General features: G+C 45.9%; 1 protein-coding gene across 4 annotated transcripts in view; it reads right to left on the reverse strand.

The window, feature by feature from the left end:
- Positions 1–23,662, reverse strand: part of Spock1 (SPARC (osteonectin), cwcv and kazal like domains proteoglycan 1) — a 488,983-nt gene that overhangs the window by 266,084 nt on the left and 199,237 nt on the right. For 2 of the 4 annotated variants that reach the window (XM_021180196.1, XM_029468607.1), the window contains exons 3-4: positions 12,268–12,276; positions 6,093–6,138 (exon numbers count right to left, since the gene is read on the reverse strand). In XM_021180196.1, coding sequence (XP_021035855.1) covers positions 6,093–6,138; positions 12,268–12,276 — 55 coding nt within the window. The remainder of the gene's footprint in view (positions 1–6,092; positions 6,139–12,267; positions 12,277–23,662) is intronic. The other 2 variants (XM_021180197.1, XM_021180195.2) reach the window with 1 other exon arrangement.

The following is a 23,662-nucleotide window of genomic DNA, read 5'->3' on the forward strand; positions in this document are numbered from 1 at the left end:
ATGAGAGGCACATTTGTCCCGACACTGGGGGAGGATGGGATCCTGCACAAGTGCACCTTGCAAATTAGACTGGAAGGGGTACAGGTTCATATTCTACACCCAACCAGCCCCACAGCCCTTGGGAGCATAATCACTTTCACAAATGTCTATGTAGATGGAATCACACGTTAGTGCCTCTGTACAGATGAGGAAGTAACAGGTATATCAACGGGGGCACTGAGTATTGGTGGTACATCTCAGCCAAGATCTAACCAGGAGCCCTTCACCCCCTTCCCTATCCTTTACACCCCTGCAAGGTCCCATAGGACTCTTGAGATAAGAAACCAGCCTCTGCTTGGGCCTTTCTTTCTGCATACACTAAATGCCTCTCCCCTCCCTGGTGGTTAAAAGGCCCATTTAATTCTACTGGTTTTATTGAAGTTATATTCATACCTCATTGGTTAGCCTGTAGCATTAAAAAGAAGAGCATTATGTTTTGAATGTTTCATTTGTCTTTCCTCTATGAGAAAACATATACAGAAGAATGCTCTCAGAACTTAGCATTCATGATTGCAAGGGTCTGAGAAACCTTTATGTCGGTGACAGGCAGCCTCATGGTAAGGGAGGCCCTGGGGTTTGCCAAAGCCACCCATTTTAATACTGGCACCATTGTGGTTGTCTTAGTTGGGGTTACTATCTCTGTGGTTAAGCACCGTGACAATAAATAACTTGGGGTGGAAAGGTTTATGGCAACTTAGAGTCTCACTATGGTCCATCACCCAGGGCAGAAACTCTAACAGGGCAGGAACCTGGAGGCAGGAGCTGATGCAGACGCCATAGAGAAGTGCTAACTACTGGCTTGCTCCTTAGCTTACCCAGCTGGCTTTCTTACACAAGCCAGAACCACCAGCCACCACCATGGGCTAGGCCCTCCCCCATCAACCATTAATTAAGAACATGCACCACAGGCTTGCCCACGAGCCAGTCCGGTGAGGACACTTTTCCAACTGAGGTTCCCTCTTCCAAAATGACTCTAGCTTGTGTCAAGTTGACGTAAAACTAGCCAGTACAGCATCCTACACTGGCTCCCCTCTAGGAGATGCCACTATCTGCAGACCTAAAGGCTTGGCAGAAAAGTCAGGGTGTACCTGTTGGGAATGTTAAGAAAAAGTACCCCCAAAAAAACAAAACAGGAGAGAGACAGTGAAGTCATCCATCAGTGCGGAGAGTCAGAGTAAACAGAGCGCCTGCAGGAACGCTACATCATCATGGAACCGGCTACAAAACCAAAATGGCAGACGCTAATGCCGAGCACCGTGAGCCTGTTAAAGACAGAGACACTGTTTTCTACTGCGAAACAACATAGTTTAATGGAACACCTTGCACACATGTTCAGATGACATGGAAAGGAAAGCTGTCACCTTTAGAAAAACGAAAATGGGAGACAGGACTGAGAGAGGTTCCCTTGGGATTTCAATATTGCACATCTGATGGTTTATTTCAGACAGGTGAAACAGGCAAAGTCAGACAGAGGAAAAGACCAAACTTTTAACCTGATCCAATTTGAAAGCCATGAGATGAAGTTAAACCCAAGAACACCAATATTTGAATTAATGATGTTCTCTTCCCTGCCAGAATTGAGTTGCAACATTTAAAAATCAATACTCCAATTTTTAAAAAAATGATAGCTATTTCATTGTCAGAGTTAAGACATACAAGAAATGAAGGAAGAAGAATTAATTTCACTGGAGTGAGGTATAGAAAGCAGGGTAGAGTGCAGGAGAATCAGAAGTGTTGGATTAGGGGAAATGTCTTCCCGAAGTTGTCCAGGAAACGAGAAATGTAAGGAAGCTGGGGAAACAAGCGTGTTGCTTCCCACAAACATGGCCAGCTGCCTCTGAAATTTAGCAGTTCCCAGGCTCAGGGAAGGTGAATGAAGCCCGAAGAATTGGTCTTCAAGGTTGAATGAATGCAAATCAGAGGCTCTGTGGAGGGGGAGGTTAAATTCCACACCAAGAAGAAAGCCACAGAGACTCCGCACCTGTCTGGTTGCACGTGTAAATTTTCAGAGTCATCCAAACGGAAAAGCTCCAAACAATTCCATAAGTGAACTCTCTCAACCACACCCCTCTTTCAGCCAGCAACATGGCACAGTGGGGTACCCACTGGCCTCTGGGACCCAAAGGGTAGCTGGAGAATGGGAAGATACCTCCCCTCTTATTTGTTAAACTTCCCTTTGAATGTTCTGTGCTTTTGGCCAACATTTGGGCTTGTTGGAAAGTTGGCAAGAGATTACCTCAGTATCGGGTTTTTCTTCTCTCCTGCCATGAGTCACCATGGACTAGGGCTCCTGACTCCCTGGCCTTTTGAAAATCTGGAGATGAATTCATGGACATTTCTATTGTTCTATTGTCATCTGAGTCTGCTGGGGGGTGAGCCCCTGCTGGGCTGCTCAACAAGGTGATACCCACTCCCTGCCCAAGGAGTGTCACCCTCAAAGCCAAGACTGTGCGCTGTCCCTGAAACACCCTGTCTTTCTCTATAAAGACGTGCACTTGTCTCTAACCGGTCCCACGCTGAGTCTCTGAGACCTAACATGGTTTGTCCATCACTTGGGACTTCATACCAGTACCAACTGGCAGGCTCATTCCTGAGTGGACCACAGCTACAGGAGAGATCTAAGCCCATCTGTGCTCCATTGCTCTGAGACATGTACACGCCATCAGAATTACATTCTAAACATGCTAAAGTGAGCATGTCTTTACAGAGGCACACAGAGACACACAACCTCCCACACTCCCATGCAAACAAGCCTCAGTGTTCTTTTTCTAAAAGGACGATCGGGAAGCTTCAAAGTAACTCATTAGAATTTGCTACATGGCTTTTTCATCCCTAACTCTGAAACCCCAAAGCCATATATTTTTTTATCTCCTTAATGACAGTATTGTAGTTCCATAAATTCCATCTTTCTCCTTTGGACCCTACGAACTGTAGTTGTCAATCTGCCCCCTTCCCCTAAATGGTGGGAGTGGCTAGAGATGATGGAGGCCTCTGGAGATGGGTGAGTAAGACAAGAGCAGACTTTTTGGGAGGCAGGCTTCATTGAACAGCTTGTTTAATTGGGAAGGGGAGGGGAATGAAGGCTATTTAATCCTTTGGAAATGAGCTGGGGCTTTGGGATGAGTGTACATCATTGGCCAGGGTTCTAGGGATGCCTCATTTGCATAAGGAGGAAGTCCAGGTGCTGGACATGACCTTATAAGGGGAAAGGAAATTTAACCTGGTCATGTGACCTCCTTGATGTTAACTTTTTACTTGGGAGGGCCCAGTCTACCACAGATGGTATTGTTCCTGGACTGGTGAGTCGTACAAAAAAAAAAAAGATGGCTGAGCAAGCCAGGGGGATCCAGCCAGTCAGCAATATTCCCCCATGGTCTCTGCTTCAGTTCCTGCCTCTGGGATCGTGGCCTGACTTGCCTCCATGATGGACTGTAACCTGTAAGTCAAATGAACCCTGTTCTCCCCAAGTTGCTTTGAGTCGTGGTGTTTATCACAGCGGCAGAAAGCACACTAGGACTGAATGGCAATGGCCTTGTGCTTCTGACAATTTCTGTGGCGTTCCATAACTTTCCTACTTTCCAGAAGATGAAATGCCCCACGGTCAGTGTCTGAGGTTTTTATTTCACGATGCGGTGTCAGTGCCATCAGTAACTCTCCATTTCTGTTAAGCAGCACACGAGGCAGTTGGTGACATCTGCTGGGGCTGATATTTTAAGGGAAGGCTACCCTCGACTTACCACCCTCCCCTGGCTGTGAATATAAATAGCCAAAGCAGCCATACAGAGGACTCCCATCTGTACCCCCTGAGCATCATGAGGTATAGGGAGAGGGCTCATCTCAGCAAACCTAAGATTCTAGAGGCAGAGAGGGTCAGAGCTCTGTTCAGAACAATGGCCAAAGTCCTGTCTGGAGTTTTTGCCTAAGCTTAAAGGCTGTGCTTCCCTTGGGACTCAGAGTCCCTGTGTGGCCATCAGAGCAAGGGGAGTTATCACTTATCCATCCAGGAGGCATAGGCACTTGTCTTTATATATTCTCTTCTCTCATGTGCATCAACAAAGCAGATGTGCCCTCCTTCTGTGGAATCTCCATGTCTATAAGCCCTGGGAGGGAGGAACTCTGATGGTTACTAGATCCTTGGAGGACAAGCACCCATCAATGTGACTGAGCATAGAACATCATCAGGTCAGGGTACCTCACAGCTGAGCTGAGCCACAGTGGAGAGCCTGAAGTGGAGGTCACCAGATAGACTCCCCTGTTCACACAGGCAGGGAATGGGTCACTCTGCATCCATGAGAATTCTTCATAAATTAATGGCTAGTCTTCTTTTTAAAAAAACACTTGAAAAATTAAAGAAATGCTTAGCATAAAGCTTATAAGCTACCGTGAATTGTTGAGATGATGTAGTGATTGTAAAAGAACACGGCCCTGGAAGGCGAATGCATGTGTCACCCAGACAAAGCCTCCAAAGGGAAGCTGTCTGCACACATTCTCCACCCACTCCCTCCAACACGCTGACCGCTGACCCACAAGCCCCCTGCCACAGTCCTCTCCACAGCTATGCATGCTTCCCTGCACACACCTGCACTGCAGCCTATAGCACATCCCACTGACGCCATACCCATTCTTGCTCCTTGCTCCTTGCTCCTCCCTCTGAGCAGCTCTTGGGGACGCTAACCATGGTCCAGTTGGCTCTTTGCTTGGCCCTTTGGCTTGGCATTTGGGCAAACAGTGAGAGCTCAGTAAATGTTTGAGGTCGGTAGGTGGATGGATAGATGAAGGTGTGAGGGCCTGATCAGATAAAATGTTGCACTGCCTCAAGGTTTGGGACAAACACGTGGAAATCTGAACATCAGTCTTGCTGATGAGAGAAGGAGAGTCCAGGGGTTGTGAAGGAACTGAAGCTGAGGCTCAGAATTCTGAGCCATTGGAAATATGCCCAGCAGATTGAGTCTCCTCTGGGTTTTGGGCTTAATGGCACATGCATATCCACAACACAACTTAGTATCAATTCCTGCAGTGATGTCCATGCCAAGAGCTGCCACACACAGGATAGCAAGAACAGAACAGCAATTCAAAGTGGGCCCTCATTGTGTCCTAGTGACTCACACAAGGACATAGTGACTTACATCGGCCCCCATGAAAACAGTTCCATGGCTGCTGGGATGAGGGGGAAGAGCCCAAGAAGACAAGGCTAACCTTTACCTGTCCATGACTAGACACTGCAACAGCTTCTACTTAGAAGCCGTTATGGATAGGGCTTGGCAAGATGGCTCCGAGGGTAAAAGTGATTCCTACTAGTCCAGATGATCTGAGTGTGACCACTGTAACCCATGTGGGGAAGGAAAGCCCATCGGGCTCCTGAAAGTCATCTATGACTTTTCACACACAGACTCACATGAACACATGTGCAAACACATACATACACAGACACACACATACTCAGATACACATGTATACACACATGTGCACTTACATGCACATACACACACATGCACACATTTGCACACACAGACACACATGTACACTTATATGCACATACACACACACTCTCTCTCACATACAAAAATAACTAAATTGTTTTTTTAAAAAAAACCATAAAGAACACATTTAAGAAATAATTCCAAGTATCTGTGAAAATCTCTCAGAAGTATTCTTTTTCACCATCATTGAATTGCAGGGACATCTTTCAGCACAGAACCTTCTATGAATAAAACTGCTAGGTTCAGCTAGCCTCATAATTCACAAGCTTGATAGTCACTTTCCTTTAAAAAAAAAAACAAACAACAAAACCAATCAATAATTGCACTGGCTAGTTCAAGTTTTTGTTTTTTGTTTTTTTTTAATGTTTAAATCTATCTGGAAATAGCCTCAGACAAATGCCCAATTTGATAAAATAATTTCTACCACCCCACTTAGTTCAGGCCCCAAAGTCAATGAAACCAGACAGCTAGCTAAGCCTCTGAGAGAGGGAGACCATCAACTCTGCATGCAAGGGCAGGAAAATGAGCTGACATTTCCCGAGGTGTGGCCAGCTAGAGTGCTGCATCCTTTACCTTGGTCGAAGGGCTTGTTGGGATTCCAGTTTCTGAAATAGTCATCCTAGGAGAGAAAAACACAAAGGTCAGGTGTCAGAATCCTCGCGCCGAACTGCGTGAAAACTGACTTGTCCCCGGATTCCAAAGCACAAAGGAAAACCCTCACTGCTTACAGATCTTCTCCCCGGAACGAGCACTAAAATGCAATCAAACATATCAATTTATTTCCCCTGTTCACACCTTTCAAATTGAATACACTAAACACTAGGAGTTATAAAAACACTTCAGCCCGATACAGAAACAGCTCTGCTCGTCTTGGTTTGACATATAAACCCAGACATCTCCTAAGTGTGAGGTGTATTTGCTATCAATTATACTGTAGGTGATGCCTGCCTGCTCTCACTTATGATTAAGACCCTGTGTTTGTAACAGCTGATAATTTAACTGTCAGCATTTCCTTTACAGGGAGACATATATCTTGTGCTGCACACTTCCAGCTTCCTAACACTTACAGAGTCTGAAACCAGAGGGCCGTGCAAATGTTAAAAGGACCCTGGGCGTGTGTTTAGCTTAATGCCTTTTGGTATAGGGATGGAGAAGGGTGGGAAGTGGGTGTGTGTTTAGCTTAATGTCTTTTGTTTTAGGGAAGGAAGGAGGTAGAAAGCAAAGGATGCCCTGTTCCCTGCAGAACCAAGTACTTCCTGCCTGGAGTCTGCATCAAGCATGTGCCAAGGTGGACACTTCATTACTTTGAAACTGCAAGAAACTAGTTCTTCAGGGTTCTGTTAACTCTCCTTACTTCCAGCAGCCCTGCCCCTCCCAAACAACCGCCTTTGGCCCCAGCCTCCCCTGCACATCCATGCTTGCAAGCCAAAGAGGCTATACTGTTCCACCTCACCCCACCACACCTCTAGGACATTTGGCCCTTTTCGGCTCATAGCTAGTTTGTGAGTCATGTGGTTTTGTCTAGGTGGTCCACAGGCCTTCGAAAGGCTGTCTGAAATGATTTGACTCCTGGAGAAGTTAGTCTACATCCAAGGGTACAATTGGTTTAAATTATTGTCCGCACTATCTCATGTGTCAGTCCATCTCCCACACAATCTCCTGGGGGTTTCAGGAACCTCCTCCTAGTTCAATTACTGACTATATTAGATCCTTGTTGAAGTCACCCAAGCCCACAGAGATTTTAGGAACTAGATTTAGAGTTTAATGAGAACACACCCTTCATGGCCAGTGGTTCCATTTGGCAGAGTGCAAGGAAACACAAGCAGCCTCCCAGGGTCCCTGAGACTCAGCACTGAGCTATTTCTAACTCTAAGGAACTGGTGCGCTTTGTTCCAGCTTGAAGTTTATGGTGCAACTGTCCCGTTCCTCTGACTTGCCTTGAGATCTGTCCCAAGAGCCATCATTGAGAAAGCCTAGAATAATCTACCTGCAACATCGCCCCTCCAGTTTACTGTTTTAAATACAATCCACATTTGGGGTTTGTGCTGTCTCAGCCCTGATCACCAGGGCTAGCAGGTCTCAGGGTAAAGTGTGGACATCAGATATTCGGCACTCCATGTTTCTGTCTGACGGTTAATGTCCTCTTAGCCTTAGACAAGCCTCTTACAGAGAAGTCTATGGTTCACAAAGGTAAGGCAAGAGATTACCCAAAATGGACTGGCTTTTGCCAATAGAGGACAAAGATAACAAACTATTCAGGCTGCCAAACAATGGACTCTTCTTGTGAAAAGAGGGTGGTGTAAAGTCCTAGTGTGCTGTAGGGGATCTGCTGAAATATTTTCACTTGAACATGCTGTCCTAATTCATGGACACTCTGGAAGCCAAAGATGTATGTCCATCGGGGAAGGGCCCAGAGCCTGAGACGCGTTGCTTAACTTTCATCTCACATGTTACATTCTCTTTGATGTCCTAGACTGAGTTGAACAAGTCCCGAGAACAGACTATCCCCTAATGATTTTAGCGAACTGGAGAACCTGGATGGAATCTGAACCATTCTTCTGGACCTTGTCACTCCGCAGGTTAACTCTAATTGCTATTTTTACATTTTTCTTCTGGGAAGAAAGCTTAAATATAAGGCCGCTAAAAGCTGGCATCTACCTTAGATTTAAAAAAAAAAACCCGCTGCAACTGTAATAACACTGCCTAATTACTGCAAATGTGAAAGCATACCTTGAATGGAAACGCATTATGGAAAAGTAAGTCCTTCAAATATCTCCTTGCCCAGTCAGGCCAAGTGGGATGGGGAATTCTGCCCTGCATTGGGCTGCTTTCTCTGCGCTAAAGGAAAGTGGACTACAACACGGGCTAAAGGGCCCAGGGCTCCCAGAGCTTTGTGCCCTACACCGGAAGCCAAGATCATGATATGTGAAACTCCATGCAAACAAAGCTCGTTTGGGAAATGGGCAGTGGGCATCAGGGAGGGGCTTCTAGATGTCACACCTGCCTCCAGGGTCAGAGTATGATGCGTCAGAGCATGCGTGCCCACTAGTCTAACATGTACAGGTGCTTCAGGGAAGCCCACGCAGGCTCAGCTGCTTCGGTTAATTTCCTCTAGGAGACATTTGGATGAGGTAGCACCAGCAAGGTGCAAAGAGCCAGAGATGAAAGAATACCAGGTACAGACTTCACCTGGGAGCCTGCTCATCATCCTCGGGCCCCACCTACCTAACCACTGGGATCCTCCAGAGACTTAGGAGAGCTCTCTACACTCCCAAGCTGTCAGGCCACCAATATCAGGGCTGGTTTCCTCTCTAGGGACTAAGACCCAGTTTGCACAAGCTAGGCCTTCATTTTCTGTCTAAATGAAAACACAGGTCTTACTGTCAACTACCCACAGGGCACCTGGCCCCACACCCAGATGCTGCACTGTGTAATGGTGTAGTTCTGCTACTAAGACCTCAGTGGCCATGTGCAATGCCAGCAGAGACCTGGACGCTAAGAGTCCTCACCTCTGACCATTTTTCTAGCCCAAGAAAATTGATGCCTGTTCAAACTCACATGAGGATGAAGGCTACTGAATAATCGAAAGCTTGACGGGCGAGTCTGTCTGAACTGGCCTCTTGACTAGAAATGTGGTCATCTAATGATGGAGTTCTTTTAAAAGACTTTCAAGGGCCAAGAAATAGCCACTTTTAAGACATGAGCCTAACTAGAAAAGTAAACAGCTAAATACAGTCATTTATTAGACTCAATAATACCCATGAACGTGCTACCCAGACAGAGCGATGTGGATACTGCTCTCGCCCATCCTGCAGGGTCTATGGGTATCAGGCTTCTCCTGGACAAGAAGCACATAGGCTTGCTCTGCAGTGCAGCCAACTCGTAGGAAGGAAGGCAAATTCTATTTTACTGTACTATCCCATAAGGGACACCTCCTCAACTCTGGTCAGTTAAGACTCTTCCAAGAACCTATCTGTCTTAACAGAGGCTCAAGCGTGAGTGTACTGACTGATGACTGAATCATTACATTGTTTCACGGCAGCAAATACCTGAAGAGTCGGCCTGACTGCCCGTGAGAAAATGATAGGTTGTTGTGCGTCTGAGATGGAGCAAAGAATGGTTGATGGTTGGTGCTCACAGCAAATGATGAGTCAGAGACTGGGTGGAACTATTGCACCACGCTAGAGTATCAGCAGGGACAAAAATCTATTTCTCCATCCATTCATTAGCTAAACATCCCCAGGAACACAGCCCTGGGGTTATAAAATGAATGGCTGGAGCAAAGGAGTTAACTGAGGTTTCACTTGGACTAGAGGGACTCTTTTCTGATCAGTACCCGTAAAAAGAAGATTTGTATGTGTGTGCACATACACACATTTATGCATATGCACACATACACATATACAAACACGCATACACACAGGCACACATAGATACACACACGAGTATAAACACATAGTACACACATATACACATATATGTACACATTTGCAATACTCACAAATGTATATAAAGTTGCCTATAAATGCATTCGCATGTGTATTTTTATATCACATGGTGCATGTTATAAATTACACTGATAATCTGTGTATACTCACAAGTCACATTAATATGTGTGGAGATACACATCGATGCAGTCAGTTCTTCATACCCATAAATGCCACATCTCTACATTCAATCCAGCAGCAAACATCTTTGAACAACACCTGCATTTGTGCTGAACACAGTCAACTTTCTTATAAATTATTCCCCAGATCATGTGGCCTAATAATCATTTACATAGCATTTCCACTATATTAATTATTATGTGTGACCCAGGGATGATGCAAAGGGGAGAACATGAGCAGATCCTATGCAGACACTACAGAATTTACTTCAGAGATGTGAATATTCCAGGTTATGGTTTCTCAGGGTCCTGAAGCCAGTCACGCACAGGTGACAACCCAGGGCATTGTACTCTACCTCACCGTAGATGGACCTGTCCAATAGCCTAATCGAACATGGCTGCTCTTCCCTTGTGCCACAACCCAAAATGGCTGACACAGTTTAGCCTGAATCTCCCCCAGGGAGCTTCCTATTTCTGCTACCAGGGCTGTGAAAGTCAATCTGAGCAAAAGTTAGGGGCAGAGGCAAGCAAATGCCAAGCTGGAAACTCAAGTTCTGTGGCTGCTGAATGAGGAGATGAGGGCGTAATTTATTGCATACAACAGCTTCAGATGCCATGGATCAAAGCCACCAAGCGCACATGAAACAGAGCATTTCTCCCTCATACATATTTTAGCTAAACTGTTTGAGCCCTGCAGATCCATCTGAAGATAACCTGAGACAATACAAATTACCAGCCTGGAAAATAAACGAGGGCTGCATTTGCCCTGACCAGGGGTGAACAAGAAAGTCGTGAGCAGAGAAGCAAGCTACAGAAAGTGGGGGGGGGGGGGAATCCTACAGGGTCTTCTGTGGGGCCACTGTCAATCAACAGAGAGAAGTATGTCTCTCTATTATAGGGAAGCAGCATTTCCCTGTAGTAGCTTCCAAGAGGGAGGCTGACTCTGCCAAGCATAAACCCATGAAAAGACCTGTAAAGACCTGGAGCCAAACTTTCCAAAGGTTCATTCCATTTGCCTGGCTCCTGAGGAATGGGGAGAGTGGGTTATTGGGTGGGGGTTGGGGGTATCCCCTAAAATGGCTCATAGAAGTTCCATGCCAGACTTCTATAAGAGTACCTTCTCTAGATTAGGACACTTTTCTGTGATTTTTTTAACTTTTGTACAGTGGAAGTGCTTGCTGATCGATCTACTATCTGGTACAAAGCAGCTCGTCTGTTGGGAAAGGGACATAGCCTCCCATGCAGCGACCTCACCCCTGAGCTGTGCCCCTTCGTATTTCAGAGCCAGCAACAAGTTATTTGTTGATGTATTCTCTGTCAAGCCTGCCTCGCCCACCACCTGGGAATAGCTCCAGAGCCAACCTTGAATGAAATGGTCAACCGACCACCCAGTCCAGATTGAGCAGTGAATTGGACCATCTTAGACATCATTCACTGGGACTTTGGTTGACCAGGGACGGGAGCTGTCTGCTGTAATGCATTTCAAGCTATATGTATGATCCCATCCCCGCCCCCGCCCCAACACACACTAACATACCCACACTCTCCTGAGCCTAGGTGACTTCTGAACAGGGACAGTCTTATCTGCATAGTCCCTGAGGTATATCACTCAACAGCCCATGATAAATTCTTGCTGAATTGTTTCAAATATAAGAAAGCTGATCCAGCCCCTGAGAAATTCCCATAACGATTGCTGGTGTGTGTAAGCACAGGTGGGGGGATGTTTGTACACACGCTCTAAATCGCTTTCACCCTGAATAGAGCTATTCTTTGATAAATTGGTCTGACATTTGGTGTAAAGTCCTGCAGGCTTTAGACAGAATGATTTAGAAAATAACAATGTGGGTTTCTCAGCTCTTTCAATAAATAACCCACCAGTAAAATACAGATAATGACCGGCAATCGTACTTGTAGAGTAACTAACGAGAAGAGATAAGGCAGTCAACGGGCTGCTCATATACATTTGATAAATTACATCCCTCACATATACCCACGAGAAACAAACGTGTATATTCCTGGTTGGCTGAATTTAAAGCAAATATTTACCATGAAGATTAAAGATCTGAGATACAATTTACATTTTATCTGGCAACTATTTTGATTGATACTGTATCTACATATGTTTGAAAAGGCAAAACCTACCTCAACTTCCTGAGTACGAAAGCATAATGAATGGGAAAAAAAATAAAAGAAACATATCAACAACAAGAAGGAATATACACATTTTTTAAATAAATGCATCAGAATTGTGAAACATTATAACGGTCATAGCCAGTTATTTTAAGCCACCTACCGTCATTCCTTTGCTAAGGTCTGTCACCCACAGAACCCATGGGAAGGGACTTATATAAGAGGGTAATGACTGGGGGGAGGATGGGGTGTCTAATTACCTGTGCACACTGCAGGAAAGCTAGCAAAACTCTGATGAAACCCAGACATTCAGATACTATTCCCATATGCAGAAATGTCAAACGACTCATTGCCCACAACATCAGCCCAATCAATAAAATCCCAAGACAACATCAAAGACCAAGACTAATAGACCTTCTGCATTTCTGCAAAAGCATTATTTGCCCTGAAGCTCCAGAAAAGCTGGGGTGGGGGTGGGGGACCTCAAACACAGGGCAGTCATGAATCTATGGTCTTGGGACTATGCGAGATGAGCAGGATTGGTCTTCCTCCCCTACCCCGCCCTGATGTCCTGACAATTAGAGTTGTCACTGCCTCAGTGAGCTCTGTTAAGACATCCAGGCAGTAAGGTGTTGTTCATCCCAATAGAAAAGGGGAGTCTGTGCTTCCTTCCCCAAACTGTGTTCTACATCTGTTCTTGGATTCTTCTGATAACAGCTAAGCTGAAAGGTTTCTTTGTACTCACACAGATCGAACCAAGACCCAAACCACCCAAACCCTTGTCCTCATTAGCAAAGCTGCCAGGTTGTCTGAGCTAACCAAAGGCAGTCTTGTCAATATCCACAGAGAAGATAAAATCAGTACCATGGGCCAGAAGACAGCAGGAGTGAGGGCAGGCTTTCAAACAGGCCTGGGTATGAATTCCTACCCCAGCACTTAGCAGTTGAGTGGCCTTGCTTAACATACTAGGCTTCTCTGAGTCTGTTTCCTGAGACATAAAACAAGATCACTGGTACCTACCTCACAGGAAGTTCTTAGAGCCTTACAACAATCCAATCCCTGACATGGCTGACATCCAGAACTAACAAGTGACAGACACACACTCTCAACACTCTCACTTCTAGAGCTCTATGACAGCGGGATGCCCCAGGAGAACAGAGGTGATCAATAGGCTCGGGATGCTTCAAATTTCTATGATGTGATTTCTGTACAGTGACTCGAGTAAAGGGAGACCAATTGTAACAGAAAATAATTATAAAATATCTTCAAGCAGTCACTGGCATGAAGAAACTAATTCGGCGGGCCTTGGATACTTGAGCTGGATATTTGTTTCTAAAGACCGCACACTCCACTCTAAGGTTCAGTGACCCTCATCTAGAGATGAGAGCCTGTCTAGTGGAAGGAGATACTGTGACACTGCCCTCTGCCTTAAAGTAGGTAAATGCTAAGGCAAGTAAGTCCCTGGATCTAATGGAAACAAAGTTTCAACTATGAGTAACTGTATCCTAACAAAGAGATGGAGCTTTAATGTGCAAGATTTCTATGTAACCAGTGATTTACATAAAGAAAACAGATGGAAGGTCTTTCAGTGTCCATGCTGCTGGCAGCACACCCAACTGCCTTCCCCAGAGAACTCCCATGACAAATTAATTACATCCCACTATCTTTCTTATAGTACCCCACCCAACTCTGACTATCAGGCTTCCGTTTAAGAACAAGATACCACGCGCTTCAGAGATGGCTTGGTACTCAGGAGCACCTGTTGTTTTGCAGAGGACCCAGGTTCGGTTCCCAGCTCCTACGTGACAGCTTATAGTCTGTAACTCCAGTTCCAGGAGAATCCAGTACCCTCTTCTGGCCTCTGCTAGTGTACATGTCCACAGTGCACACACATTCATGCATGCCAATGTTCACACATATGAAATAAAAGTAATTTTACAAAAGATACAAAGAAAAGGGAACTAACTAAAAGCCATCACATCATTCCTCCTCCCCGCTAGTCCTCCCTGGGTTACATTAATTTCGAGAGAAACTCTGTGCTTCACTAAGTAGTGGGTGAGCCACAGGACTCTCTACACACTGGTTCCTATCCTGCCCTGGAGAGGCTGAGTAGGGGGGCCTGGAGTATGGTGCCCATCATGATGATATCAAACATGGGATGTTTAAAGAGCACCCTAGGGGATTCTCATTTTTAATCCTCTATGGGATAAAGAAAGTAAACCACACACTCACTCAGAGTGACAGGTGACCAAGGGACAATCAGACCCACTATAGACAGAACACTAGCAGCCCTCTTCGCCAGCTCCTAGGGCCTCCTACCCTCAGCACAGCCCCTGAGGTACTCTCAGCTGGGTATATAGAACCTCTGACCACTCATTTCCTTAGGCAAGAACCCAGGCTGCAGCTGAGGGGGTTCCAAGGTAGAGTGTTTGCCCATCATGCATGAGCCCATGGGTTAAATCCCAAATACTGAGAGGAAAATATTCTCTGGTTTCACCTCCTTTGTTCAGCATTCACAACCAAGTTCTCCTTACTTTCTTGCATGGTTCCCTCTTCTGCGTCAGCTGTCCACATCACCAGAGCCACTTCCTGAGGGCAATGACACAGAGAGAACTTGGAAGGATGGGTCAAGGTGTGCATACTGAAGTGCCTTGAGTAGCATCCTTACCTCACAGCTAGTCCCCCCCCCCCACCAAATCATCGCAAATCAAACAGACTTCATAACCTGTGGTATGTTGAAATCTGGTGCATGATAAATGAGATATGTCCTCCATATGTTTGAACACTTGATCTTTACTTGGCAGTGTCATCTGAGAAGAGTATGGACCCTTTAGGAAGTATAGCCTTGTAGGAAGAAGTATGCCACTGGGGCAGTGGGGGGTGGGAGGAGCTTTAAGGGATTATAGCCCGACCCCACTTCTTGCCTCCTGTTTCATCTGTCTGTCTGTCTGTCTATCTATCTATCTATTACCTGTCTATCGTCTATCATTTCTCTATCATCTATCTATCATTTGTCTTATCTATCATCTGTCTATATCTATCATTTATCTATCTATTATCTGTGTACTATGTAGATCTATCTTTATATGTTATGTCATATCTCTATTTTTATCATCTATGTATCTTTCTATATCTAATACCTATCATCTATTATCTATCATATGCCTATATATATATCTATCATATGTCTTTCTATTATCTATTATCTAGCATCTGTTTAGCTGTATCTATATAGTATCTTTCTGCAATATAACTATTTTTCTCTATCTATCCTCTATATCTTACTATATCTATCTACTATCTATCATCTATTTACATCCACCATCTATCATCTATCTGCTTATCCATTTATCATCTATCTCTATCATCTGTCAATATCTATCATTTATCAATCATCTGTCTCTCTATATTATCTATCATTTATCTATCATCTGTATCTATTATTTATCTATCATCTATTTATCTATTATTTGTCTGTCTATCATCTATATATCTCTATCATCTCCTCTCTCTCTCTCTCTCTCTCTATATATATATATATATATGTGTGTGTGTGTGTGTGTATACATATAATCTACCTATCTACCGCCTATCTATCATTTATTATTTATTTATCTATCATCTATCTATCTACCTACCCTCATCTCTACCCTCATCTCATCTCCATCATCTCTCCTTGTGTATGGATAAAATGCTGTCATCCACCCTCCTGCTCCCCACCATGATGGAGTCTCTCCTTCTGGAACCATAAGCCAAAATAAATAAATCGTTCTTTCCTTGAATTGTTTTGGTCATGGCTGTTTTTATCACAGAAGCAGAGAAGTCTAACGAGCAGTGTAAGTAAGAGTCAAGACTTGGACCAAAATGAAGTGATGAAGTGTACATCAAAAACTTTAAGTGAAAATTTAAATCTGAGACTAACAGTGATAGTGACGAAGCTAGTGATAACCACTGTAATGGTTTGTATATGCTCAGCCCATGAAGTGTCACTATTAGGAGGTGTGGCTTTGTTGGAGTAGGTGTTTCACTGTGGGTGTGGGCTTAAAGACCCTCATCCTAGCTTCCTGGAAGCCAATCCTTTCCTAGCAACTTTCAGATGAAGATGTAGAACTCTTAGCTCCTCTTGTATCATGCCTGCCTGGATGCTGCCATGCTCCTGCCTTGGTGATAATGGACTGAATCTCTGAACCTGTAAGCCAGCCCTGATTAAATGTTGTCCTTATAAGACTTGTCGTGGTCATGGTGTCTGTTCACAGCAGTAAAACCCTAACTAAGACAGCTACCGTGTTTGAGTGGTCACAGAGCAGACCTGTTACATTACAATAATGATTTGAGATATGGGCAGTAAACAGCCCTACTTCATAGGTGAAGACACTGCAGTTTGGAGGGACGGTATCACTATCTAGGTCACATAGCTAGTGAGAAGGAGAGATATGATTTGAACTCAGTGTTCACTTGACTTAAAGATCATGTTCTCGCCACAACACAGCCTCCTTCAGTGGCACCATGTAAGGAGAGGGTTAGGAAGGGCCGTGAACACTGGAGACACTCGAGAGGGGCATGGGCGTGCCTGCTCTTGTTCTGTGCAGACAGGAATGGATGGGAGACAAGCACACAAACCAGAGGCTTCCCACCCAGCAAAGCAGGAAAACAGAAATTGAAGCCTCACTGGGTCTTTTAGAGACTACATAACAACACAACCAGTTAATCTGGCCCCAGGAAGAGAGACAACAAGTCACCGCTTCCTGAACCACACCTACCCAAGCTTAGCTCCCTGGACATAGGATGGCCTCTAGGACCAAGAAGAGGAGCTCCAAGAGTCAGCAAGGGTAAAGAACATGGACATGTCCTGCACCTGTGAGCCCTGTGCTGTTCCTGGCACCTGCCTGCCATCAGCCTCCCCAGAAGCCCCACTCAAAATGGTGCATGCAGCACAAACATCAAAATGCTGACCAAGAGCTGTGACACTCTGGCACAAGTCTGGAAACCTACAGCCACAGATTCCCTGAACTGTCCACCTGCTTGTAGCTTATTCCGTTACAGCTCCCTCCAGCCTCGGTTGGCCCTACCGCTTCCACAGACAGGCTAAGAGTGTTAGCAATAAAGACCCCCTTCACTATGTCCCTAAGCTGTTCTCCCTATAGCTTCTCTGCCAGTGACACTGTGTCCCGAGGCCTCGTCTCTGGAGCACTGACTCAGTCGAGTCAACAAAGCCCCATAGATCTGTTGAGACCTTTTGTCCATTCCGAGCTGTGCCAAAGTCAGGATTTGTGAGTCCTCCTGTGAAAGTGTAATATCTGCAGTGACGCCATCTCCATCGTGGGGTGGCCAGAGGAAACAAGCCTGCCAAAAATGGCCTCACGTTCCTGATCCAAACTTTACCTCTGCAACTACCAATAAGTTTCCATGAAAGAGAGAGTTTGTACCCCAGCACTAAAGCAGGGCTCACCACATGATGGGGAGAGCCCACTGAGGCTGATTAACTAGTACTGGCAGAATCCACACAGCCACCAGTGAAGCCTGGATCACAGAAACCTGTCACCAAAAAGTCCGGTACAAGGTTGCAGGTATGCAGCACAGCCCTACATGCCTGGAACTTCCAGAGGGGGGGGGGGGGCAAGCTGATAGGACTTAGGGATACAATCAGGGGCCCCATGCCCTGACTCCACAGCTGAGAGTGTTCTTATCTGACCCCTTACAGAAAATGGAAGTAGAGCCCAGAGAGCCCTAAGAGAACTGTTACCACAGCAAAGAAACAATGTACATGATTTCCCCGGCTGGATTGCTATGGCTGGCCATGCTGGGTTTAACCAGCAGACACGGAGGAGCCCCCAGGGGAGTAGCCCATGCTGCTGCAATCCTCTAACCGAGCCCAGCTCTCTGTGTGCTGTGAAGTCTAGGGAGCCCAATGAGAGCCCAGGGACCAGTGAAAAATTCATCCTAAATGCATGATGATCATGCTGTATGTCTGCCCTGACTTTGGGCCAGAAAAACCGATGTGAAGAATAGCTAATCTATAGCTTTATGAAGCCTATGGTGCATCAAGAGGAGAGAGAACTAGAAATGTAAGAATAGATTGCCTGACAAATGTAGACATTAAAGAAAAACAGATAAGGAACTAAGGGGAGGGGGCTGTTGATTATTCTCCCTCCACCACCACCCCCCCTCTCACACACACACACCAAGGAAGCAGGAAGTTTATACTGAGGAAGATTCCAGCTGGAGCTTGAAGGTCAAGGGAGATTCCAGATACAGAGCATACAGGGACAGAGGTGGCTTACACACAGTATGGAACCAGCCCAAGTTCATGTTCACAGTCTTAGCTGTGGATGCCCTCAGCTCTGGAGAATCATTTTAAAAAGCCAGTGACTCCAGATCATGGAGACAGCAATAGCAGAAGGTTCTGGCCAGTTCTGTTCAGTGTCCCCTGCACCTGCAGCCTGCTCCTGCCCAAGAACCAGAAAGCTCTGGAACTACTGGTGAAGAACAATAACACAGGGTGAACACTACCACTTCCGATTCAAGGCAGAACACAGAACCGGTGCCTATAACCTTATAGGTTACACGGACCCCTCCCTGCCACCCTGGGGTGACAGCAAGCCCAGACTCCAACCTTTCTGGTCTTACAGCAAGAGTCCCCATGCCACCTGTTAAGAACATGTGTGAGTCATTATGAAATATGATTAGAGCCGACTAGCTGGCCAATGCCAGCCAGCTGCACCTCCATTCATTAAACAGTGAAGCATCTTTCCCTCCAAAGGGCAGTGCCCCAAGAGTGAGTGCCCACATTATTACCATGCTGTGGAAGGCAAGACCCTGAAGGCACCACTTCCAAGCCCCAAACAAGCACAACAGTTAATGCCCTCTTGTCCGTCCTCACACTTTGGAAGATCCCACTGTGTATGAAGAGGACCAGGCTAAGGAAGGGTTACAGTCTGGGTTCTGAGGCCTCCATCTTTTAAATTCAAAGCCCCCCAGGTTAAAATTTTCTAGTAGGGTCATGTATGTGCTTCATAGCACCTCGGTAAGGATATGAATCTCTTGCGGGGGGGGGGGGGGTCCACTCAGCCAGCAAAAGCCACGGAATCATTATATGTTCTTTTTATTTATTATTCAAAAACTGACAGTCCAAGACTGTTGTCTCAGAGTCTAAATATGTCAAATAAAAAAAAAAAAACCAAAAAACAAATACACCTAAAAGTTCAGTGTAAATAGATTCGTAGCATTGTTTTTCACAGACTGTCAAGGGCTGGATCGTACCAGAAGGGTTTAAGTTGGACCAGAGCAATACACTGCTGTTGCTTGGATCTCCATTTTTGCATTCATATTTTAAGGCGCTCGCATGAACACAAATAGTAATTATATCTGAGACCCTTCAAGTCCCTTTCTTATTAAATAACTCATGAGCCTTAAAGAAACAATGCAGCTGGATTGTCTACATGATAGCCAGAATCATGAAGACATAAACTCCTGAACAAACAGATTCTCAAGAGCAAATCGTTCAGCACGTTACTCTCTCTAGCAAGGAGGAGATGGAGGGAGAAAGCAGAGAACAAGAGCCAAGGATATAACCATGACTATGTTATCTCCTCCTTAAACACACCCTCACAGTACTCGGTGCCCTCCGGATGCAAAAGGCCAGGGAAGCCAGGGCTTCTAGTCAGCTGGAGGCCAAGATCACATGGCTCTGCCAGCTCATGCTAGAGCCTATGGACCCCTGCTAGTCCTGTTCATCAAGTTCCCAGTCTCGTGTTCGAGGCTCTCAAGCATCCTGGAAATAGGTGTGTCCACAGGCTGTGGTGAGAAGGAGAGAAGTATTCTCAACACCTGGAGAAAACGCACAAGGACAACCGTGGCTCTGAGTGTTTGGGAGAACTGAGCCCCTTTCCTGTTCCTGCTCTTGAAGATCACTCTTTCATTTTTACAAAATGAACGTGGCTGTTATCTGCTCGTTTAATTCATTTAAAGTCTTTGGAAGAAGCAGAGGAGAAGCAGCGGGTCCCTCCGATCACGCTCTAGGGAACCTCCAGACTCAGGAAAGAGAAGCAATTTCTGCCCAAATCCACACTTCATCCCAAACCCCTGTACACTACTGTCTGAGTTTGTGACAAACACACACACACACACACACCCAGGCCTTGGAAGCAAGAATGAGGAGGCCCCTGGACCACACAAGAGACAAGTCCAGAGACATCCAAAGACAGCCCAAGGCACTGTTGTCCCTCCTTGTGCACTTGCTTCTCAGGTGGCAGAATGTTCCATCCATCCGCCTAATCTTTTTATCCAGGCATCTCTGCTTCCTCATTAAGAAATGGAAGATATGAAAAGCATCAGGGCCGAGCCTCAGCTCTTCCCCAGCACACATCCCGTGACCCCTTCCAAAGCCACGAGGGAGAAAGACTCGGGTCTTATACCAGCAGTAGTACATTTACTTGTGGCATGGTGACTCAAACCCTGACCTGGTTGTGGGATCTATTTAATAACTCATTGGGGGCCTGGAACCTCATCCACGTTAGCAGCAGGGCGCACCAAGCACAGCTAGAACCAGAGGCACCTTGACAGGGACGCCTGCTGGAATTATTTGGCAGCAATACACGGCTTATTTTCCCATTGCCCAGCAAAGCATCTAAAGGCTGTTCCCCCGCCATACACACACGTTTTTATTTTTAAAATACAAAACCCAGCTCTTAGCCCAGCTTCGGGCTGAAATCAACAGCTCTGCTTCCCAGTCAGAAACCTAAAATACTTAAGTACCAATGGCAGGGGTTTTTTTGTTTTGTTTTTGTTTTTGTTTTTTTTTAAAGTGGCAACTTCTGCCATTTCTGCTACCACAGCGTGACTTTACCAGTCCATGCTCAGCTTCCTCATCTGGGTAATGAGGGCTGTGGTGCCAACACCTTCAAGGGTGCCAGGAAACACCACCAAAGATGGCTATTATTAGGTAGTCAGCATGTAGGGTGTGTGTGTGTGTGTATGTGTGTGTGTAAATGGTGGCTATGTTTTAATTGATCCCTGTTTATCCTCTGCTCCAAGCTGATAATGGAGTTTTAAAAACATACTGCTGGCTTCCACTGGATGGTTGCTTTCATGATGCTACGGAGGAGATTTTTGAGAAATCAAATCTGGGACGGCTGCTTCAGAAAGGCAGCCCTCTAAGCTCTGCGCAAGAGTGTAAATAAGGTGCCGCTTAGGTAATCACATTACTCAGCTTAGCGGGTACGATCCGAGCTGGGCGTGTGTGTCCGTGATGGATTTTTGGATTAACTGTTGGCTGCCACTCCAGTCCATCCAACCATCTTCAGGCATTCTGGCTGGGAACATCTACATTAGCTTAGGTGGCCCTGAGCTCCTGCTATCAGTGGGACTGCGTTCAGGGGTGGCGGGGGGTTGGGGGGAGGCAATGCCTTTATAACAAGGGAAGAGCTTGCTTGGAGAAGAGCTGCCAGGTTCTAAGTCATATAGAGTTCTTCAGCCCTCAGAGGCTCCCAGGTCAGTATGGACTGCTGTCTTCTCTTGCCCCTGCATGGGAAGGGTGGGGCATCCCATTTGGATGCCAAGGAATTGTCAGATATGACTTAGCAGTGTGGACCACTAGACCAGTCACCAAAGGAATGAAGTAAGCATTGACACACTCAAACCTGACTCTTTCTAAGAAGTATCCCTGATCCCTGGATCTCTCTCTCTCTAGCAGAGTCTCTTGTGTATTTGTATGTTTTTATGCTTGGATAGATGTGGACCTTCTGGATGGTTCCAGAACCTGCCTACAGCCTACAGATGTGGGTGTATTTAGAGAAGAGCCTAGAAAATTGTGCTGGACCCAACTCTGGCTCAAGAAGCCAGCAGTGGCTCTGAACAGCTATTGGTAGAACCCAAGATGGCCATGTTACAGAGCAAGAGAGAGTGTGGAAGGAAAGAGAAAAGTCTCAATGGAGAAAAAACCTGAGCCTCCAGAACTGAGACTGGGGAACCTAGAGAGTGAGGGAGCGAGGAAGAACTGTCTGGGAAGTTATCAGGGAGGAGAAGGAGGTTACAGGATGCCAGGGTTGGCTCTGCATCAGGGTGACATCCAGAGAAAGCCAGCGAGAGGGAAGGGCCTCGGGGCTGGGGACCTCATAAGGGAAGAAAACATGCGTTTGGCTAGCGATTCTGAGGCTGTTTGCTGAGGAACACATCAGGGGACAGCCATCCTCAGGGATCCACATGTATGCAGTACAGCATCCAACCAGGATAATGAACACCTGCCTTCTCTTTGGGGAAGGGAGGAATTACTCAAAGATGCAGCTAACTCTGTGACATGGGATGGGAGGGAGCCATGGGCTAAGAGCCTGATACTCATGCCAATCCTGAGGTCACACAAGGTCTCTGGGTGGCCCCTGGGGTAGAGCTGGCACTGAGGGAAAGGGACACAGAGGAGTGTCCCTGATTAGATAGTCAGCAGGTTCCATAGCATGGGAAGGGTGACTGGCCCATCACTCTGCAGCCTGATTTGCCCTTGGCTTGAGAGTGTGCCTTACTCAGTAGCTTCTCTAGCTCCACCCTGGGCCATGCACAAGCAGGCCACTGGCAACACGAATGAACATGTGCTAGAAACGCCCCGGGATGCTTCACCAATATCAAGTACAAATGTAAGTTTATTATGGTTTGACTTCTGGCCGTCCCTATATTCTCATGGAATAGTTATGCCTGGATGGCACAACTGCTGAATGTGTTAAGTGAGCACACACAGGATACAGCCATGCAGACCTTCCGGGCTCATAAGGGCTGACGTTCTTCTACTTAACTGGCTAACATCTACCTGGAAGCATAAATCTTCTGGTCCCGTAACAACAGCAGCAATTCATTACCAAGCCATTTTGGGCTGTATTTCTCCAAGAAAATAAATAGCCAGTTTAAAGACCTTCAGAAAAAAAATGTTCCACCAGTATTCTACTTAAACATGATTATTTATTGGGGATATCGAGAGCCACTCACTCCTGCAGGACTGGGGAGCATGGGAAAAACTGGAGTTGGCCTTTGAGAGCTTCTCACTGACAGATGGAAAATGGCAGGAAAGCCAGGCCTTCTGTTGGGGACCAACATCCATGCTAGGCTCACACAGGTCTTGGTGGCTGATCTCAGTGACAGATTCCCTAGCCCCAAGATGTCTAGGTAAGTAAGAGCCCTGGGCAAAGTTTTATGTCAGATAACAGTGCCCCATGTCTACATGATCATCATAGAAAACCCTTGAAAGATAGAACTGTTAAGATGTCTTTGTAAGGGACAGGGAATGATTAAGTTTGTGGGTTGTATACCAACTGTCTTGTGTTCTTCTTTTAACAGCTCCATCCCACCCCCTTAATTATGTGCCTTAATAACATGAAAACTATTTAACCCATAGGTCTCGGCTGGATTCGAGCAGTCTAAAACC

Source organism: Mus caroli, chromosome 13 (assembly GCF_900094665.2).
Source record: "Mus caroli chromosome 13, CAROLI_EIJ_v1.1, whole genome shotgun sequence".
Taxonomy (NCBI): Eukaryota; Metazoa; Chordata; class Mammalia; order Rodentia; family Muridae; genus Mus; species Mus caroli.